This window comes from Mastigoproctus giganteus, chromosome 8 (assembly GCF_048544385.1).
Source record: "Mastigoproctus giganteus isolate SK-2022 chromosome 8, ASM4854438v1, whole genome shotgun sequence".
Taxonomy (NCBI): Eukaryota; Metazoa; Arthropoda; class Arachnida; order Uropygi; family Thelyphonidae; genus Mastigoproctus; species Mastigoproctus giganteus.
In genome coordinates this window covers 63,256,332-63,280,050 of record NC_143582.1, presented here as the reverse complement: position 1 = coordinate 63,280,050, position 23,719 = coordinate 63,256,332, and the positions used below count along the sequence as shown (strand labels likewise).

General features: G+C 34.6%; 1 protein-coding gene across 1 annotated transcript in view; it reads left to right on the top strand.

The window, feature by feature from the left end:
• LOC150081574 (primary cilium assembly protein FAM149B1-like) overlaps positions 1-23,719 on the top strand; it is a 168,715-nt gene that overhangs the window by 49,386 nt on the left and 95,610 nt on the right. Inside the window, exons 6-7 of the mRNA XM_090379417.1 lie at positions 7,820-7,939; positions 15,654-15,860. Coding sequence (XP_090235543.1) covers positions 7,820-7,939; positions 15,654-15,860 — 327 coding nt within the window. The remainder of the gene's footprint in view (positions 1-7,819; positions 7,940-15,653; positions 15,861-23,719) is intronic.

Sequence of the window (23,719 nt, the reverse complement as noted above, 5' to 3'; positions counted from 1 at the left end):
TGTGCCAACAATTAACAAAAAAAAAAAAAAAAAAAGACCGAATCTATAGTGGTGGTAGTCACTAATGAAATAAAAGATTTCAAGATTATATTTAGAGTTGGTGTTTAATGGATTTCTTATTTGCTATATTACTTTACTTTAGAAAGAATTAAGATAAGTGAAGTGGGGGAAACTAATTGGGTACAAATAGCCACTACTTCTTGAATATCCACCACCAATTCCTTAAATAATGAGTTTGAGGTAATTCTCCAACGGGACGAAGAAAACTTAGTTACCTTTAGTCCTTCTAAAACTGAGTCCTTTCTTATTTCTTTCAAAAAAGAGGCTACTGCTCCTGTACTCATCTTTACTGACACTGAGATTTCTAGACAAGATCACATATCTTTGATAAGATTACCCTAACTTAATTTCTCCTGGCATATTGCAAATATTGCTTCTACTGCATCAAAAAAACTGGGTTTTATTTTTTGCTGTTCGTGCTACTTTTCTTCTAGACAACTAGTCACTCTGTGAAAATTTCAAATCTGCCTTACAATGGAATATATTATTCCTACATCTGGGACTGTGCCACCAAAACCTCTCTAAAGCTTCTTGATTCCATTCAAAAGAAGGTAGTCAAGTTAATTAATGACTTGTCTCTTACAAACTCTTTCTCTCTCTCTCTCTCACACACACACACACACACACACACACACACACACACACACACACACACACACACACACACACACACACACACACACACACACACACACACACACACACACACACACACATGTTCTGTTTCTGCTGCTTGTCTTTTCTATAGATACTTCCACTTTTTTTCTGAATTGGCATCTGTAAACCACCACTCTCTTCCAAACCATTCTGAATGTGTGCTACAACCAATTCAGCATCTTCACTGTCCAAACTCATAGAACAAACTTTTTCTCTTCCTCATTTATCCCTTTTACTTGTTTTTTGGAACTTCCTTCTTTCACATGCATTTCCTGAAAATTATAATCTACAGAAATTCAGTTCCAGTGTCAACAAGTATCTTCTGTATTCTCAACCTACTATGCATATGCAGTACTAAGTATCATTGGTTCCAATAACTTTAGTGTTGAATTTTTTTTCCTGCTGGGATAATTCTTATATTACCATCTATTTACATTTCATATAAGCAGTCTGAAAAACTAAATCAGTGTTTATATATGATTGTTAATGATAGACAATTTTTTTTTTTCCCTCATTCTCTTTCAATCAGATATTGTGGTGCCTCAAATGTTGGCATTTCCTATCGTAAAATCTATTTTCCTATGTATTGGCTCAGTTGTTGTATTGCCATCTATTTATACCCTTACATAAACAATCTGAAAAACTACACTTCTATTTATATTCATTTGTTAACAGCAGACAATTTTTGGCCTTTTGAAGACCAAATGTCTCAACCAGTGCAACCATTGACATTTCAGATTATTAAATTTGTGTGTACGGTGTACTCAATTACGGTATTGCTATCTATTTATACTTCATATGAACAATCTGAAAAACTAAATCGACGTTGATATTCAATTGTTAATGTAAGGTGGAGTGGAGTTTTTTTTTTTTTTTTTTTGCCCTTCTTAAGTTAATGGGGAAACTGGTGTGACTGTTGGCAGTTCCGATTATAAAATTTGTTTTCCTACTGTACTGTCATATAAACAGTTTGAAAAACTAAGTGGATGTTCATTTATGTATATATTCAGTTGTTACCAGCAGGCTGCTGCATCATTTTTTTCTGCATAGAAGTCACAAAGTAACTTATACTCTGTGTTAGAGTGAAGTATTTAGATATGAAGTCAAGATCTCGTAAAGGTCTTGCTGATAGTGGAACTGAGAAATTGGCAGACCTTGCTGCAGAAATCTGAGGGTGGGGGATTCTTACAAATAAGATAGTTTCCAATTATTCCATATGGTGTGATGACTCAGTTTAGGTTTCACTAAATGACCTAAAGGAGTTTTTTGGAGTTATCATCAATATGGGGTTAAATGAAAATGATATAAAGAAATATTGGTCTGAAGAATGGACAGACAGAATTAAATTTTTCAAGAATGAAAAATTTATGAAAAATTTAATTCTGTATGTCCATTTAGCAGTAATGAATTTCTGCAGATATTTTGGATTTTGCATCTCTGCCCACCTAAAAGAGGACAAACAAGAGGAATTCAAAGCAGATGCTCTAAAGTAAAAAATGTTTTTGATTATCTGGATGGAAAGTTTTGTGAATATATTTTAGAAATATTGCATTAGAACTTTTAAACTGTTTTGTCATGCTGTTTTATATATTAGCTCATGTAAACCCAAAAATAAATAATTTTTGAACATCACATTTGAACTAATCATTTTTTGATTGTTAGGGCTGGACTGTGGAGGGTTAAAAAAATCATGATTCTGTTAAAAAAGAACTGGACAAGATTTCTCAACAACTTGTTGTGAACATTGAGATCTGTTGCATCATTCAGTCAGTAGTTCTAAATAATAGGATTGTTATTAAATATTCCTATGACAAATGAAAAAATAATGTTTTCCATTTTAATTTATTCTTGAGGTTGCCAAGGCCAGAACAATTTAATAAAATCATTGTGACTATACATGTATTGAATTCATTGCAAGGGTTCAATGTACAAGAATTACTATGAGATTTTTTTTTTTTTTTTTTGTGGTGGCACAGTTCAAGCTCTGATTTTCTGTTTAAGCTAAAAATGAGCCATTCATTTTTCATGGTCGTGAATGGGATTGAACCTTGGACCTCCTTACCTGTGGCCATGCACACTAACCACTGGACATGGCTGTCCATGGTCTAGAACTGTGGTGGCGAACCTATGACAAGTGGGTCAGATACTGACCGACGAAGGCTTTGTAAGTTAACCCCCGTGTACGTGTTTATTGTAATATTGGCCTACGTTTTTTTAATTATAACAGAGAGAAAAGATAATCAAAAATATTAAACAATTATAAAATATAAATATGTAATGTCAGATTTATAAAAAAAATATATATATAAACAAAAATAAAATATATAAATAAAAAATAACAAAAATCCAAGTGGAATGTGGATGTCACGCGTCGGCAAACAGTGTTCTATTGTATTAAACTACGCATGTGGGTGACTCATTACATTGTGACATAAACTTGGTGCGATTTGTCATTGCATTGAAGAAGGAGATGTATTGGGCTAGTACAAAGTTACCAGCTCGCACTCTCGCAGTATTGGACTAAGAGGCAGACTTGATGTACGTGTCTAGAAGTGTTAATAATAAATTGATTATAACTTAATTTTTCTATTGTCAAATTTTCTCATCTACATAACCGATGTAAGTATATTAAGTGGGCCTACGTTTATAAAAGTTCATCTAAAATTATTGCATCCTACATATATAATATATATATGTAGGTTATAAAAATATATATATTATATATATTTTTTGCAGGCATGGCCCTGAACTATGTCGGTGGTTAAAAAAAAATGAAAACTAACGGTACAAGCTCCAGACCATATCAAACAGAATGGTTTGATAAATATGGTGTGATTGAAAAGAATAAAACAACTCTGTGTGTTATTTGTAACGAAAAAGTCACCTCGTACATTCAATGTAAAAAGACATTTTGAAAAGTTGCATTCAAATCTTGGCTTCCCAACAGATGAAGAAAGGAGAGAATATTTTTTACAAAAGAAAAAACAGAATGATTCACAAAGAAGTGTTTTAAAAACTTTTTTCACTCCGAAAAATAACATTACAGCTGCTGGTTTTCAAGTAGCCCATTGCATTGCTTGCCATGGGAAACCTCTTTCAGAAGGAGAGTTTGTAAAACAAGCATTTTTAGAATGTAGTGCTACTCTGTTTTCAGATTTTAAAGAAAAAGACTTGATTATAAAGCGTATAAATGAGTTACCAATAAGTCGCAATACTATTAAAGACCGAGTAATAGAATTAGAAAGAAATATTTCTTCTCAAATACATAACGACTTAAAGTCTGTAGAAATGTATTCGATTACTTTAGATGAGAGTACTGATGTAAATGGTTATGCACAGCTAGCAGTTTTTGCTCGATATAATGCAGGCAATATAATGAAAGAAGAGTTAATAAAACTAATAACATTGGAAGGAAGGTGTACTGGTCTTGATATTTTTAAAGAATTTGATAATGCATTTAAAAAAATGGAAATTGACCTACAAAAAATTGTTTCTGTAACAGCAGACGGTGCTCCCAATATGGTGGCAAAATATTAGACATTCTCTGATAGAATTTCATTGTATAATACACCAGCAAGTTCTATGTGTGAAGCAAGGTTTAAAAACATTTTCTAATGTAATGCCAGTTCTAATTAAAGTTATTAACTTTATAAATGCAAGAGGTCTTAATAAGCGAGAATTTGTACAATTATTAGAGGAAATTGAGTGCCAATATTCTGGGATTTTGACATACAACAATGTTCGATGGCTCAGTTGCGGCCAAGTTCTTAATCGGTTTGTCATTTTATTAGACGAAATAAAGCTCTTTTTGAATGAAAAAAAAACAATAGTTATGACGAATTTTCAAGTATAGATTGGCTAAATGATTTAATGTTCTTATGTGATATCATTCAGCATTTCAATGAACTGAATAAAAAACTTCAAAGACATGGACAAATTGCATTAATGATATTTGAAAATATCAAAATATTTATGAAAAAACTTGACATCTTTACTAAAGATTTGGAAATGAGCACCATGAAATATTTTCCTCAATTACAAAAACATTTTCAAAACACTAAAGATTTTGAAAATATTCTTGACATTCAAGAAAATGCAATTAAAAAATATTTAACCATTTTGCAAGAAATAAAATAAGATTTCCATGAGAGATATAATCAATTTAAAAGTTTGGAAAATACATTTCGCTTTATTTTATGCCCACATAAAGCAGAGTACAGTACAATGCAGCTAAACGATTTTATTTGGCTAGGTATTACTAACTTAGAAATGGAATTAATTGAATTCCAAAGCAGCATAGTGTGAAAAAATAAATTTGAAAACTTGATTTTCGTAGTAGAAGGAAAAATTTCAGAAAGTAATGCAGATAGGCCTAATGAAGATCCCAAACTAAAAGTTGAAAATATTATATTAAATGCATGGTATTCTTTACTGAACAATTTTACATGTATGAAGAAACTGGCTAACGCTCTTCTCACAATGTTCGGGTCCACATATTCATGTGAAAAATTGTTTTCCTCAATGAATTTTGTTAAATCTTCCAACAGGAATAAACTTGGAAATGAATTGACTGCAAAATGTATTAAAGTAATGAACACGAAGTATGTACCTAATATTAAGAAACTGTCTGAAAGTAAGCAACAACAAATTTCCCATTAAATATACTTTTATCAACTTTATTACACATACTGTATCTGTAATTATGTTAATTATTAATGAAGAATATTTCAAAATAAAAGCGTTTTCTTTTATTCCTTGCTCATTCAAATACTTTGTGCAGAGGCAATACTGGTCATGATGTCACCTGATGCGGTACAAGGTATCAAATCAAGCTTCGATATTTACTTTTTTTTTAGCTCTTCACTTGCAAAAGTTAAAGTTATAAATCAAAAAGGAAACTAAAACCTTTTTTGGATTATTTCAAAAGTGAGGACCAAAAAGATTCAACTGTCAACTTTATCTCTTAACAAAATGTTTAATGTTTCCAAATAATTGGCACCCTTTTTATTCCCCCCCCTTTCTAATTGAGGCCACTAACTTATGACTCACGGGCTAGTATTTAAAAAAGAAATAAAAATAATTGACCCACTCTTCAAAAAGGTTTGCCCTAGTGTCAAAACGGTTAGAGTTAGCACAGTGAAAATCAGTGGGTATGTCATTTAGGGTATGGGAAAAAGAGGTTTGTAGAAGAAAAAAATTAGTTCAGATTTCTGCCACCAGGGGACAAATGGTGCTGCACATATGTGAAAGTTGTCATTTACTTCAAGACACACTGCTTACGCAAATGACATCCTGTTAGATAAAAGCAGAAAGGCCAGTGCCACCGTCAATAACAAATTATGGCTCTTACAAAAAAGGAACATGCTCTTTTAGTAAAACTGTTCTACCAGAATAATAGTAACACTAATGCAGCACTACATGAATATCAGAAACTTAAAAGGTTTGCGTAAAGGACCTTTGACATCAGTGGGGCTTTGAAAACTAATAAAGAGATTTGAAGCTACTGGGGAGTTAGGTGTAATTCCAGGTGGGGAACGACCATGTATCAGAACAGAGGCAGTGGATGAAGTGGCAGTTGCAATGGTTCAAATGCAAAACACTACCAGTCAGTAGTGCTAGAGGTGTGTCAAGAGACTTGAACCTTCCTTGGTCTACTGTACATAGTGCTTCGAATAATTTTACGCCGGTTCCTGTACAAGATTCACATAGTGCAAGAACTAAAGTCTTGTGACCAGCAACAACGAATAGACTTTGCTGTATGATTTCTAGCTTGTATGGAACTTGACGATACATAGGCTCAAATGATCTTATGGTCTGATGAAGCATATTTCACTCTTCATGGGACTGTAAATACACAAAAACTGCTGAATATGGGGAACTTCTTGTCCATCTGCTGTGCATGGAAGACCACTACAAAATCCATACATTACAGTATGATGTGGATTCAGAGCAGAGTTAATAATTGGACCATTTTTCTTTGAAGAGTACATCTCATGGCCTTGTGAGGTGTGCGGTAATTAGTGCACAGTACTGCGCTGTTCTAAGAGATCACATTATTCCCGCTCTGCAAGAAAGGCAATGCTTAGAGACTAGTGTTCATGCAAGATGGTACCCCCCCCCCCACGTCAGTCGACAAGTGAAGGAACTGCTCCGTTCAACATTTTGTAAATGATCGCATCATTTCTAGAGACTTTCTGCAGTTCTGGCCAGCCCTATCAGTAGATCTCAATCCTGCGATTTCTGGCTGTGGGGATACCTGAAAGACTGAGTTTATCATGGCAGCATACAGATGCTTGTCAATTTGAAAGCAAGCATTAAACAGCATGTAGCTAACATCCCCAATGAGATGCTACACGATACTGCGTCACACGCAGTCCTCCGTTTTCAGAATGTCATCTCAAGTGAAGGAAGGCACATAGAACAATATCTGTTAATTTCTAAGTTCTGATGTTAAAATCTAATCCTAAGTATCTCATGTTTACAGTGTGCCAATTTCTCCCCTGGTAGCAGAAATTTGAACAAATTTTTTTTCTTCACCAAAACTCTTCCCCATACCCTAAATGACATACTCACCGATTTTCACAGTGCTATCTCTAACTGTTTTGACACTTAGGGTCTCCTGAATAGGGAAACTTATTTTATAACCAACCGGTATATGATTAACTTGGGCTTATGATCCATAAGCCCAAGGTTCATTTTGGCCTTCTCTTAGTTGGAATTGGACAGCCCTGAGTTATAATAAAAACAGTCACGTTTAATGTTTAAAATTACAATTAAGGTTTATTTCAGAAACAGTGATATTACTTTTAAGTAGGATTCCTCATGTTGAATTGCCCAAGAAAGTTTTTATTTCTCTTTGGGAAAGGGAAATAAAAATTGTGTTGTGGATGTGTGTTTTTTTTTTTATCCTTTAAGAAAGTGCAAATATTCATATTGGAAATAAGTTTAAAACACATGTAAAACATTAATTCTTCATTTACAGTATTCATATCAGAAGTGACATATTTCTTGGTGCATTACTTGTATCTGAACAATAAAAGATTACTGCATCATATTTGTACAAAATAAATTATTATATTACAGATAGTTTTGTGTTTTATAGGGTCATTGGTCATCAGATTATTCAGCCTGTAGATGATAGTGTGAAGTTTTTTCCAGCTGTCCCTAGGAAAGGTTTTAAAGGGTGTGATGGAAGTATGCATGAAGATTCTGAAGCACTCGAGTATGTGTATATTTCTTACCTTTTGTTAACTTTTTTTGTTGCCATTTTCGTGCTTTGTCTTATTAATTTTTAACAAAATTCCTTTTCAACATTGATTGATTTATAATAAGTATAAATTACGCTGTTAGATAAAAGTCATTTTGGTTAGATATAGGGGCTCACATCTGGTGAGTACGGGCTTGGCAAACTCAGGGTCCTGAGCTGGATATCATCATTTTTCTCTTGGTGAATCCCTTCTACTTCTCTCTCTCTCTCTCTCTCTCAGGGTAATGCAATGCAGAATTTTTTTTTTGGCTGGTGTAGCATAAGCCTCAGGCTTCCTTGCACCATATGGTTAATAATAATCATAATCAGTTACTTCACAAAGTGAATGTACCTGTTTTCAGTGTTGAGCAAAATTTATTAAAAATAAATAAGAATAAAAATGCTTATTTTATTTGTGAAAAAAATATAATTTTGTTATTCACAATGAAACTTATTTTATTAAGAAGAATAAATTGTTCACCTAATTTGTTATTCAAATAAATTTCTTATTCTTAAAAATACATTTTTTATTTGTAACTTACAAATATAGTGTTATATGTAGTGTTATTCAAAATAATTGTTTACTAGGTGTGACAATTGTAAATTAAAAGGGAAAAAATAATTATGATTTTAGGAAATGCAGTTTTTTGTGCATGCTTTAAGCTCCAGCCATTCACTTGATGGCCAACCTCCTTGACTGATGCCATTCCTATTTTTTTCAGTGTGTATATAACATGAATATGTTGCTGTGTCTAATCCATCTTCTGTAAATTCACCTTCAGCACAATGCTTTTCTCAGAAATTTTGTCAGAAAGTTATGCAGTTTAGGCAGATTGGTAATAGTGGCAAAGATAAAGTTTTTCAACAGCTGTGGGAGCTGTCAATGGTCTCTTGTACTTAATAAAAACATTTTTTTACTTCTGGATATTTTTCAAGATTAGCTAATACTTAACTTTCATCATAATGAAAAGTAAAAAAAAAAAAAAAAAAAAGTTAATGATGAAAGAAAGAAACCAGTATTCTGCATTTTCCCTAATACAAGAGGAAACAGTTAGCTGAAGACTTCATTTAAACCATATAGTACATACCATATACAATGTGGTATTAGGGAAGCGGGTTATAAGAAAGGATGGGATAATTTGTTTGAAGTCCAAATAAAAACAATAAATAATGAATAATACCTTCTCCAACGAATAACAATTAACATGAATAATGAACAAGTTAGGTAATGTATGCAGTACATTACATTTGAAGCACATTTGATTTTTTCTTAAATTAATTATTTTTTTTTTCCTGCAGTTATTCTTACTTTATTTACTCTATTATTCTTACCATGTGTATGCCATATCCAAAAATTTCATTACTTCATACAGCAAAGTCCCTTACTCACTCATTTTCTTACTATTGAAGACACCATGAATTGTCAAACTAATACAGCAAATTTATCTACAAAAAGATCTAAACCTCCCAAACATGTCCTAGTTCATTTCACAAATATACGTGGTCTCATTTCTAATCTCAGTGATGTCCATTTCCACTTACAGTCTGCCAAACCCCATGTACTTTTTCTGACAGAATCTCAGTTATCAGGTGATTCAACCAATGCTCATCTCAGTTGCCCAAATTATTCCCTGTATGATTCCTTTTGCCTCAAAGGTGGTACTTGTGCATGTGTCCATTCTGATATTCCCTGTCAGAGACTTGGTAATTTGGAATCTCCTCTTTTTGACTTTCTCTGGCTTAAAATCTCTCTACCTCATTCTGTCAAATTCATCTGTTGTCTCTACTGTTCTCCCAACTCCACTAATCACTTGGAACTCTTTGACTTCCTCTCTTTGCAATTTGACTTTCTCCAGTCCAACTGGCACCTCCGTAGCCAGGTGGGAAGGAGCAGCAGTGCATAGCACACGCTTCTTGATTAGACCGGGGTTTGAGCCCGTCACCACCAAATACGGAGGATGCGGAAAGGTCAAGGAATGACCACCGCATATTCCCGGAGCAATATGGCCTTAGTTGCTAATGCTCCTAAAAACCAAATAACAAACATCCAGTCCAACTTTCCCAACAGTGAGGTAATTTTCTTGGGTTATTTTAATGTTCCCAACTACAGCTGGCTTCCGTTTTGTAGTCACATAGACCCAGCTGTTCGTGATGCTGAGGCTTTTGCAATTACTAATGACCTAGCACAGATTGTTCATTTACCTACAAGAATACCGGACAATCCTAATCATACAGCCAATACGCTTGATCTTTTTCTCACAAACAACCCCTCTAAGTACATGGTTGAAGTGAGAGATCCTTTAGGCACTTCAGATCACAACTTGGTGATTGTCTCTTCTCCAATGGAACCTTTATCTCATGGCTATTCCCAACCTCGTGTTGTTTGGCATTACAAGAATGCAAAATGGGATGACCTGCGAGATTTCTTTTCTTCTTTTCCTTGGTCGGATTACTGTTTCAAAACTTCTGATGTCAATGCTTGCTCAGATCGTGTTAGTGAAATTATTCTTGAAGGAAGGGAAACCTTTATTCCACACTCCACTTTAGAATCTCATCCTTTATCTAAACCTTGGTTTTCCAATAAATGTGCTAAGGCTGTTCAATAGAAGAATGTTGCATATCGTTAATTGGCTTGTTTCTAATTCTTCAGTTTCATTTTCTGCCTACACCAAAGCTTGCAACAATTGTAAAGCAGTTATTAATCAGTCTAAACTAGAGTTTGAACAGGCTAAGAGTAGAAAACCTGCTTCTTGCCCTAATGGTAGCCGAGCATTCTGGTCTCTTTCCAAAGATATTGGCCGCAACTTTTGCCCATCTCTGCTCCCACTTCTGTCCAAACCAAATGGTTCTGTTGTCACTTCAGCCAAGGATAAAGCTGACCTGCTAGCATCCCATTTTTCTTCCAACTGATGTATTAATGATTTTGGTAAAACACCTCCCACCATTCCCAACACGCTCCGTTCAATGCCTCCTGTGGTCTTCCGTCAAAAGGATGCCAGAAGGATTTTGACGAATCTTGATGCTAAGAAAGCTCCAGGTCCCAATGGTATTTCTCCACTTGTTTTCAAAACCTGTGCTCCTGAACTTACTCCTACTTCTTTTTTCACTTTCTTATTTCACTTTCTTATTCCAAAGGTGTTTTTCCTTCTACTTGGAAGTTTGCTCATATCCAGCTAGTTCCTAAAAAGGATGACAAATCCCTTCCATCCAGTTATCGTCCCATTGGAATTACTTCTACTCTTTCTAAAGTAATGGAGAAATCAATTAACCGCCAACTCTTAAACTATCTAGAAACTTTCGGTCTGATAAATGATCGCCAGTGTGGATTCCGCCAGTGTCTATCCACTGGTGATATTCTGGCTTATGTTACCCATTTATGGACAAATACAATGGAAATGTTCGGTGAAACACAAGCAGTTGCTCTTGACATCTCAAAGGCTTTTGATCGTGTTTGGCATAAAGGTCTTCTAAACAATCTTTAATCTTAAGGTTTGCCAACTGTTTTTTGTAATTGGTTATCCAGTTTTCTCTCTGACTGCTCACTAAGGGTGATGATAGATTGCTCTCTGTCTTCTAACTTCTCCATTAATGCTGGTGTCCTCCAAGGTTCAGTTCTTTTCCTCTTTTATATTAATGACCTTCTTCCATTGACAGGAAATCCTATCCATAGTTTTGCTGATGATAGCACATTGCAATCCACTTTTCAGTTAGAGAAACCTCACCCTGCTCAATCACTTCAACTTCTCGAATATCCGCTACCAATTTCTTAAATGCCAATCTCCAGGTAATTGTCCAGTGAGGCAAAGACAACTTAGTTGATTTTAATCCTTCTAAATCTTCTAATACTCAGTCCTGTCTTATATCTTGCAAAAAAGATTCTTCTGCTCCTATGCTTATCTTTGGTGACACTCCAATTTCTAGGCAAGATGATATATCTCTTTTGGGGATTACCTTGAATTCTAATCTCTCTTGGCACAAGCACATTACAAATATTGCTTCCTCTGCATCTAAGAAACATGGTTTTCTCTTTTGCTCTTGGGTTTACTTTTCTTCCAAACAGCTGTTCACTCTGTTCAAATCAGAAATACACCATACCATGGAATATTGTTATTGCATCTGGGGTGGTGCCCCCAAAGCCTCTCTCAGGCTTCTAGATTCCATTCAGAAGAGGGCAGTGAGGTTAATTAATGACTCATCTCTAACAGTCTCACCACTCTCTGATTCATCAACAATCTGTTTCTGCTGCATGTCTTTTCTACAGATACTTCCATGGGCACTGTTCTTCTGAATCGGCTTCTATAATTCCTGCTCTCTCTTTCAAAACAGTCTGAACACTTGCCACACCCAGCCAACCTCCTTCAAACTCACAGAACCAAACTTTCCATCTTCCTCAGTTATTCATTCAGTTGCCATTTTCTGGAACAACCTTCCTCTATACATATTTTCTGAAAATTACAGTCTATGGAAGTGGGTAGTTTGAATAAATTCAAGGAAGAACTAGAGAAACTATTGGAGGGGATGCATAAGTGAAATTGGAAGGTTCCCCCCCCCTTGGCTGATGCTGTTGTCAAATTGCTTTCTTGCATCATTTGTCACTATTAATACTAATACTACTATATGACAATTCTTCTGTCAGAAATTAATGTATGATCATATTTCATTAAACAGAATGCATTCAAGATAGAAAGTCTTAAACATGAGCAGTGTAAGGAGAAATTGTGCTTAGACTCTGTGCAAATGTCCAAAAATTCTATAGACTCAACTGGAGGAATTAGTACTGACTTGATTATTACTCTTAAAGTGCAGGAATTTTAGGTAATTCAAATTGAATGCATTTTTTTATTTAAAAAGGATTGACAGACAGTCCGAACTGCTCAATCTAATCTAATCTAAAAAAACTCAGTTGATCTCAGTTTCCTCAAAAAAAAAAAGACATGTGCAGAAGTTGGAATTAATTTTGACTGAAAAATCAATACAGAATGGATGAAACAAATAGTAATAGGGCATCTGCTTAGGCTAAGCCGAAACTGGTGTAACAGATAAAAGAGCTGTTGCCATACGGAAAGATTAATGTCCTGTGTTTTAACAGAAATTAAAGTTAGAGAACCAGACCTGAGATGGACAAGGTAGTAAAAGGTCCAATAGAGGCTTAGTTGGTACCTTGTCAAAGGCTGCAACAGCGTCAATAAAATAGCACAGTAGGTATATTATACATTCTGGCACTGAGACAATTGGTATGCAGTGTGTAAGGTAGTGCAAGTTTCACTGTAATGCTAAAAATATGACTTGCTAACTCCTGCAGAAGAATTTTATACAGGATGGCAAACAATCAAAGTAGAACTTAATGGAACCTTGGTTGAGGCATCAATAAAAAATTATATGTAGTTTATTCCTAGGTCTTCATTTTTGAATCACAAGCTTTACTGAACCATTCATGAGAAAGAACTAAAACTATCATTTAAAATGCTATTCATTTGTAAGAGGTGTGCTAAATGATTATATTTAACCATGTGCTCTGATAATAGAAAAGGCAATTGACAGGTTGGCTGGGTGGCAATAGAAAAACAACCTCTTAAGAAGTGTGGCATTATTTTTTGGTGCCCTGTTAGTTATTTAAACACTGTAGCATGACCAAACTGCACTTTTTAAATATATATATATATAAAACCAAAAAATCTCAACTTACAAGGGGTGATCATTTAATTCACGGACTAGTGCAAGATTTTGTTTACAGCATGAACTTCCTGTTTCCATAACAGCCGCTAAAGGTGCTCTCCCTGATTGCTACTGAGCAGACTCCATGTGCGCTTGCCAGTACTTGTCGAGCTAGTGTTCAGTGAAGAGGTTTTTTTTTTTTTTTTTTTTTTAGCTGCATGTCACTGATGATCGTTTTGAAGCAAGTATCTTGTTGGACATACAGGTTGAACAGTGATATGTGATTTGTTATTCTGTAAGACGGTGCTAAAATGCATCAGAAACAATTAAAGAGATGAATGAAGTGTATGGTGTTGAGTGTCTTGGTAGGACGCCCATATTTAAATGGCACAGTCGATTCAGTGAAGGCTGTGAGTCTGCAGATCACCCAAGACCTGGTCAGCCTTCCTCCTCAACTACTCCTGAGCAGATTGCAAAAGCTTAGGAAATCTTGGATGAAGACAGGCAAATTACACTTCGCGAATTAGCTGTTACAATGTCCACTTCATATGGTAGTGCTCACAATATTGTGAAAGATCACCTGAAAATGTGAATCTGTGCTTCCTGGATTCCACACAATTTGACACCAGGACAAAAATGCAAAGGAGTAGACTTATGCAAAGAAATGCTTGATTGTTTTGAAACACAGGTTCAGAACTTCTTAAATTGAATATTGACTTGTGATGAAATTTGGATTTTTCACTATGATCCAGAGACAAAACAACAGTCTACTGAGTGGAAGCATACTGATTCACCAAGACCTAAGAAATTTTGAGCTTCTCGTTCAGCTGACAAACAAATGGTTCTTGTGTTTTTTGACATAAAAGGCATTCTTGTTAAACATTTTGTGCCTTGTGGACAACTATGAATAAGGAACCATAGTCTGAGGTTCTCAGAGTCAAACTTTGCTACACCATTTGTGAGAAATGTCAAGAAATTTCAGGTTTGGAGTGGTTTCTCCATCTTGCACAAGTCTGTGAATTAAATGATCACCCCTCGTACATTTGTACAAATAACTTAGTCTTTCCATTTTTGTTCATTATTTCTGTGGAGTTTACAGTTATGATTTTTTTTACACACATGACATTTTTCTACTAAATTACATTATTCTTGATGAATTCATGCTAATATTGTGCAGGCAGTGATTACTGCCATAGGTTCCATCACATTCCCCTTATTCACTAGACTTAGCCTTGTGTGATTTCTTCCTGTTTTTACATTTGAAGAAAGCTCTGAAAGGCAAGCATTTCATGTCTGACACTATGATGCCCGCAGAGTTATAACGGAAGCACTTCACAGTCTTTCAAAAAATGACTTGCAAGAAGTATTTAATGCGTGAGTACGATGGTGGTGAAAGTGTGTAAAGATAGGATCTTGCACCAGTCTGTGAATTAAATGATCACCCCTCATACATTTGTACAAATAACTTAGTCTTTCCATTTTTGTTCATTATTTCTGTGGAGTTTACAGTTATGATTTTTTTTACACACATGACATTTTTTTACTAAATTACATTATTCTTGATGAATTCATGCCCACTGTAACCATGATCTTGGTATATCATATCACTGCTAAAAAAAAATATATATAGGCTATATTACATGTGCAATTTTTATTTCTTTTCTGAAAAAAAAATTGAAAGTAATGGGCTAAATTTCAAAATCACTGGTAAAAGAATCATCTTTTTAGTATCTGATTCTCTTTCTTAACTAGAAATAGCTTTAGGTAGAGAGAGAGAGAGAGAGAGAGAGAGAGAGAGAGAGAGAGAGAGAGAGAGAGAGAGAGAGAGAGAGAGAGAGAGACTTAAATGAATAAATAACAATTAGGTATGCCTTTGCTTAAGAATAAGAATGAACTCTGTCTTTGTGAGAAAAGGATAAGAAATTGCATTTAAGTCCTTTTACATATACATTTATCATCTTTCTTTTCTTTTTTTTTTTCTTTTTTTCTCCTTTGAGTTAAATAATTTTTAGTAGTTTCTTCTTTGCTTTCAAAGGCTTCAAGTAAATGGCAGGCAGATATTTGTTCATGATGTTTCTCCCAATAATAAACAGTGCCTTTCACTGGAGAACAAAATACCAAATGCTGAAAACCAGAGTAAATGTAATGAATGCATAGATGCATCAGATGAAGTTGCTGAGTGCGCAGAAGAGCTTATAGAAGTACATGGAAATTATGAAGAGCTATTAGCATCGTGTAATAGGTAAGAAATTTAAACATTTCTTTAAATTTGCAATATAAATTCAGTTAAAATAAAAATTTTATCGCACCATTAGGTATGCTTATATATGCTACAACTTATATATGCCTATTGAAATTTTAATGAGAAATCATTGGATTGTAAATTTCTACAATTAATTATTCAAGACAGTGTGTAATTTGATTTCACAACATTTGTGCAATAAAGTTACATTAGTAATTTGCACTAATTAAATCAAATTTAATTAGTGTAATTATACTAATTAAATAAAATTTAATTAGTGTAATTGGATCAAATTACACTAATGCTGAGTTATTTATTACTGTTATTTTCAAGGTCACAGTCATTCTACCGAGTCAGCCATTTTCATGAGATAAAAGAACTACAGCAGTGCCACCTGCTTGTTCAGTGGGATTAGAAATTCGGCATAAATTGCGTAAAATTATTAAATTGCAACATCACCATTGTATAAGAGCTACCACTTCTATATAGCTACGTAAGGCTTGGCAGATTGGCAACTTAAATCCCTAGCCCAGATAAATGGTGAGGGTTGACGTCAGGAAGGACATCCGGTCGTAAAAATTATGCCAAAACAAAAGGTGATTGATGGAAAGTAGATGTGTCAGGGCTACTGAACAAAGGACGGGTCCGGTTAAAGAAGTTAGTTCAGCTAGAGATGAAGAAGGAGTTGAAAAGTGTTAGAATAGGAACATTGAACATTGGGACGATGAATGGAAAGAGCAGAGAGATTGTGGATTTGATCCAAAGAAGAAGAGTGAAGATCCTATGCCTACAAGAGACTAGGTGGAGGCGAAATAAAGCAAAAGAGCTCGATGAAGGGTATAAGTTGTTCTTTAGAGGAGCGGATGAGGGAGGAAGAAATGGAGTATTATGCCGACCCCATATGAACATGGGAAGAAGGCGAGGACAAAGAAGAAGAAGAAGAATCAAATAAATAATAAAATATTTATTATGTCTAAATATAAGAATTTGGGATACTTTAGTTCGTTTTCATGATAAATAGGCATTCAAATGGATTATATTGCATACTGTATTCTTTATTCTTGTCTTATTATTTATCATGAAACACCATCACCATTAGTGATGGTGTTTCAATGATTAAAAAAATTAGTATATGAAAATGCAACACTTCCTCATTTTACACTATAATATTTTAAATATATGAAGATGACAGGTTCTCAGCAATATTGCTATTTACTCTTATTAATAAGCTCTAACAAGTTAGGGAGTGTATTCATTGCATTACATTTTGGACGTTTGATTATCAAAATATGTACTCAGGGATCCTTACTGAAACCTCACCATACTGATAATCACATGCTAGGTAGTTGTGAAGTGGCATTTTTGTTGCAGTACTTCTTGGAAGGTAGGGTCGCAAATCCACAAGAAAATGGGCTAACCTATTGACATGAAAGGTAGAAAGGTCTCCAAAAGGGAAATGTTGAAAAGATTAGGGTTATTGTTCTAAATATGTTACAAAGTTTGTGAGGAGAAGGACTATGAAATCAGAAATGGTGTATACCTGACTTTTCCTTCCCATGTAATGTGTAAAAATAGCTGAATTATACTTCTGTTTGTATATATTAGTATTGGCATATGATACAAGGAAGCAGTCTTATACAGCATCAGCCAAAAAAAAAGACACTTCCCACATCATTAGTCTATCCCCTCAAATAATTTGTCTAATTTCTCCTTAAATTTATTGAAATTTCCCAGTTCAACAATACCAGATGGAAATTTGTTCTAACAGTCGATGACCTGTCTTGAAGCTAATTTCCACATATCATGCAACCATCCTTTCTCAGTTTAAATTTATGTCCCCTGATATGCATTGTCTGAGAAAGAATAAGGATACCATCAAAATTTAGCTTACTCAGTCCATTCAACCTTAAACATGTCATTCGGATCTCCTCAGGTGCCTAGTTTCCAGATGTTGCAAATTTCCGAACTGAAGTCTTTCTTGGTAGGAGTACCTTTTATTCTCTTATTAACTAACTGCTCTTCTCTGTACTCACTGCTCTTCCAGCACATTCACTTCCTTTCTAAATTGAGGTTTTCTATATGCAGCACTTGATGTGGACTTACATTTGCTTTATATAGAAGAATAATTACCTCCTTATCCCTGCTGACAGAATTCCTGTATATCATTGACAAAACCCCATGAGCTGTCCCAAGCAGCCTGGCTGCATCCCCTCAGACAATTCCTCAGACAATGTCTGACTGCACAATTACACCAAGTCCTTTTTTTTTTTCTCTACTACCTTGAGTGTGATACCATACAGTAGGTTTGTTATTCTGGGATTGCTACCCATAGGCAGTGCCTTGCATTTGTCAACGTAAAAATTCATTTGCTACTTCTCTAATTTTTATAGATCTTGTTGCAGTAGTATACCCTGATTATCAACATTAACTACCCTGCTAACTTTTGTATCATCTGCAAATTTAGACAATTAAGCCTGATATGCCTTCATCGGTATCGTTAATAAATATTGAAAACAACAATGGGCCCAACACTGAACCCTGGGGGACTCCGAGAATTATTCGGACCTAAAAGGTTTCAAGAATCTAACAAAATGTGCCGAAAATTTAATGTCCACCTGACTATTAGTTCACTTATAATGTGCAACATCTGAATTATACTTCTATTTGTATCTACACACACACACACACACACACACACACACACACACACACACACACACACACACACACACACACACACACACACACACACACACACACGTGTGTGTGAGTGAACTAAACTAAAACAAGTAGAAACGATTATATACTGGCACATATAATGTACTATTGGCCTAATGGCATAAACAATGGCATTAACGCTGCGCAAAAGAACACATAAATCTAAAAGAATACATACATCTAAACGTAATAACAATATAAATGCTTATAATAATACACACACACACACACACACACATATATATATATATATATATATATATATATATATATATATATATATGTTCTAGATATGATAGAAAATTTATCAGATAGGCAATGAGGTAGCAAGTTAAGTGAGATTAGGTACAGGCTGCGGAAAACCTGTGCGTCAAAAACACCCAAGTAACGTGTAAAGTCCCAGCGCCGGCACAGTAGCAAAAAACCTAGAAGTAAAGTGAGAGTAGAACAAAATGAGATAGAACGTAAAGTAAAACGGTAAAAGGCGAAATAAAGTAGTGGTAGCGACAAAAATAGAAATGTGATAGAGCAAAATATGATAGAGCAAAATATGATAGAGCAAAAAATATAAAAAATATAAAATAAAATATAAAAATAACATAATATAAACTGTGTTAATTATGGGTTAGTAGATATATTGAAAGGGACTTTATCTAGGGCTAACCCTCCCAATATATCAGCCCATAATTAACGTAGCTATCTGTTTCTGTTGTCAACCACCCGTAAAGCTAGTTTCAAATAGATATAAAAGATGGTATGATGGTAATAAAGTAATACCATAGAGAATCAAGAAATTTAGCCGTATCATAAAAATGAGATCATAGTGAATTAAGAAATTTAGCAGTATTATGAAATGTAGGCCGAAAGTTGATAATAAACCGAAATGTAGTAAGTAAAGGCACGTTTAGAAATGATATGATATCATGGCCTAATGCTGGTAATAAGCAGATTTTTGATTCGTAGTTTACGGGCGAGATGACTATTAGCCCGACAGAAAGCATAGTCGCATAAAGTAAATAATAGAGCAAGAGTTAGATTTCCATCCACTGTAGTTACATATTTATATTTTTTATGTTGAATAGGCAGCATGTGCTAAAGGAAGGAGAACGGAAATAGGATATAGAATAGAAATAGTACCTCAATCCCCCTTGAATTGCTCTATTAGTTCATGAGGTTATGAAAAAGTAGGGTTTTATAGTATATGGCTAAAAGTATAGAAAAAGGGGAGAATACAATTGTGCGTGGGAAGAAACTGGGAGCGTAACTTCCCGTCCCTTAAAGAAAGAGATCCTGGTTTATGGTAAGTATCATATCTATATGATGTAGGAGATATATTGTAACAGCAGATAGGAAACTGAAGATATAATAAAGACTATGCATAAAGTAGATATGATGGACCAAATGGTTGATATATATAGAACAAATTCCTGGTAAAAAATATATATAAGTAAGTATGCTTACCACCGGTGAACATGAAGATAGAAAGACCGAGAAGTGGAGCACGTGTATTATTTATCCGATGCTGGTGGATGTGGGCGCCCTCTGGGTTCGGAGGTTAGTGAAATGAAATCAGAATCCAAGCCAAAAAATGATGCCAAAAACCGTAGCGCCCTCTGGAATCTGGGTATAAGAACTAGCAAATTATATGTATAATTGTATATATGATTTACTTGTAACAGGCGGCGGTTCCAATGCAGAACGGTAGATGGTACTCTGGAGAATAGCGCATATGGCAAATAGCGAAATATAGTGATATAAAGAAATAAGTAATAAAGAAATATAACGAAATAAAGCAATTTATTTCTACCAATAGAGAAAATATAGTTACTAATTTTTTTTTCAAAATAAATTGCTTTATTTCTCTCTCTCTCTCTCTCTCTCTCTCTCTCTCTCTCTCTCTCTCTCTCTCTCTCTCTCTCTCTCTCTCTCTCTCTCTCTCTCTCTCTGTCTGCCCATGTTAATTGGATGGACTGCCTTAGATTTTATGTGCTTCCTAACTAAGAGCATAACCCCCCCATCTGTCTGCCCTTCCTGTCCACATTGTATTCCCCATATTCAAATTCTGCATTCCTTATATCTGAGTAACACCATGTCTCTGATATCTCAACAATGTCTTCATATGATGACTTGAACAACACTTCAAATTAATCACTTTCATTAACTATGCTCTCAGCATTGGTGTACATGCACCTGTTCTTACTCTTAGTTACCCTAACACCCACAATGACTCACAGCATGCCTTGAAATCCCCAACACCTTGCTTTCCAGACTGCTGCACATTCCAGCAGAAACAATGCAAGAATCATTTTCACCAATGCCTGTGGCTTTTAGTCCGAGTATTCCTTCCCCAAGCTAGCAGTTTTCTGACCTACCTAATGTTGCCTCAATAGTATCAGCAAATATTCTTGCACCCTTTCTATTTAAATTGTATGTTATCTAAAGTGCATTCCATTGCACTTTGCCAGTGCAATTTTTCTTTTATTAATTGACCATTGCAATTGGGGGCGCCTCCGTAGCCAGGTGGGAAGGAGCAGCAGTGCGTAGCACATGCTTCTTGATTAGACCGGGGTTCGAGCCCGTCACCACCAAATACGGAGTATGCGGAAAGGTCAAGGAATGACCACCGCATATCCCGGAGCAATATGGCCTTAGTTGCTAATGCTCCTAAAAACCAAATAACAAACAAACAAACAAACCATTGCAATTGCATATCTCTTGTTTGATTTTTATTTAGACAACTTTCAAAATTTCAAACTCAGTCCATTTTCTTTGTGAATCAGTGTGCTTTGGTGAGGGTCCATGTTCTTGTATCACTACAAGATTTTTCCAGTCTTTCAATTCCTGCATTTGAAAATTTGTTTTTAAAATCAGCAAATAACTGTAAAAATTAGTGAGAGTAGAATGTTTCAGAGAGAGATTCTGCTCTTGCTGATTGAAATTTGCTTTATCATCTGATTGAAATCAAACAAATACAAGTAATGCATTCAAATTTTGATTTGACTGTTATATAAAGATGCTGAGCCACTCCTACATGATGAAGATGAATAATATCATGTATGTAAAGTAATCAATCAGTAGTGATTAATCATATTCCCTACTAGCCTTTATTTATTGCAGAATCTTTTTACCCTTCACATGCTACAGTTATCATGCACAAACTCTAAAGTTTTGCAGACCTTGACAACACAGGAAATAATTGTGAATGTAAATACAGTCATCTCTCAATTTGTGTGGTTTTTTATTGCGTGGCCAGGTATTTACTACCAAAATTTCAGATTGCACGACAAGTTTCACTACTTGTGTGATTTTTTGTTTACGATTTTAAAAATAGGAATGAAGAGCAGATTTTGAAAATTCATTTATGTTTTTTCCATGATTGAAGGAGAAACACATTTCACCATAATGTAAAATCCTACAGAATTCCAGCTGTTGGTATTATTGCAAATGCAATAAGATCGCGTTTACTACCCATTTATAATTAGATTGCACTAACAGAAAAGCCCAATAAACTGGAAAGTGCAAATTGTTTTTGTTTTATGGTCGTGACTTCCAGAAATGTGCTTTAGAAAATATCACAAAGCATTCAAAACTGATTCTTATAACCAAGCATAGCAATAAACGGTGGTGTGTTTGTCTGGTTATTTTTTAAACAATTTCCTCATTCAGAAACTCCCCTTCAGAATCTTTTTCTGGTTCGTGCAACGTAAAGTGTTTTAATCTGTAAGCATTGCTTTTTCTGATTTAATATTTCTTGTCTATATAAAGTGTGTGTTTAATTAGTGCCTAAAATGAAGAAAGCTAAAACAAAAAAAATTAATTTAGAGGAAAAATTAAAAATCGTTAAGGAGTTAGAAAATGGCGAAAAGGTTGTGACATTGGCCAAGAAATACAGCATAAATGAATCTAGCATTTCACGAATTAGGGAAAAATGCTGAGAAAATTAAAAGTTCAGTTATCTGTTCCACATCTGGTGAGTATGGGCTTGGCACACCCAGGGTCCTGAGTTGGATATCATCATTCTTCTCTTTCTTGGTGATTCCCTTCTACTTCTCTCTCAGGATTTTTTTTTTTTTTTTTAGCTGGTGCAGCAAAAGCCTCAGGCTTCCTTGTACCATGTGGCTAATTGTAATAATAATAATAATATCATTGGCTGCAAAAAGCACTACAAAAGTGAGAAATCCGTTAATAGAGAAAATTGAAAAATTACTTTCTTTCTGGATAGAAGATCTTAATCAAAAGAGAATGCCTTTTAGTACAGATGTTATTCACGCCAAAGCTCTGCAGATTTTTAATTGCTTACAAGAAGAAGAAGAAGCTGGTCCATCTAATGCAGAAGTCTTTCTTGTAAGACTTCTGCATTAGATGCAAAAGTTACCTTTCTTCCAGCGAATACAAGTTCATTAATTCAGCCGATGGACCAAGGTGTTATAGCTTCCTTTAAACTTTATTACCTAAGAACTTTTTTACAATTGGTAGAAGCTACTAATGGAATAGGCAGTCTATCAATTTGAGATTATTGGCAGAATTATAACATTCTTGGTGCTGTAAAAAATATTGAATTTACCGGTGAAGTTAAGAACTCAACAATAAATGCAGTGTGGAAAAAGCTGTGGCCACAAAGCTGCACTAAAGAAGCCATGGTTGAAATGCCGGAAGTAGTTGAAATTGTGAGAATTGGCAAAATGATTAGCGGAGAGGAATTTGAAGAACTGGAACCAGCAGATATGTATTACAGAAGTCCTTGAATTTCACAGAGAACAATTATCAGTGAATGATATTTTTTTGCAATGTAAAGAAGAAGATAACAAAAATGATAAAAATGAAGATGCACATAAAAATTTGACCACAAAGTGATTAACTGAGTTTTTAAGACTTGCAAATCAGTTTAGCCAAGAAGCTCTGGATATGGATTCTAATTTGAAGAGGAGTTTAAATTTTCACAGAACTTTATCATTAGCTTTAGTTCCGTATGAAGAAATTTATAGAGAAAAACAGTGTTGCTTCTAAGCAAACAATTTTAACTAATTTTTTTTTTTCAAAAAGTGCCGGAAACAATTTAGATTAAAAATCTAGAGGTATTAGCAAGATTAATTTTATGGACATATTTCTAATTTTTTCTTTTTTTCTTACCAAATGAAGAC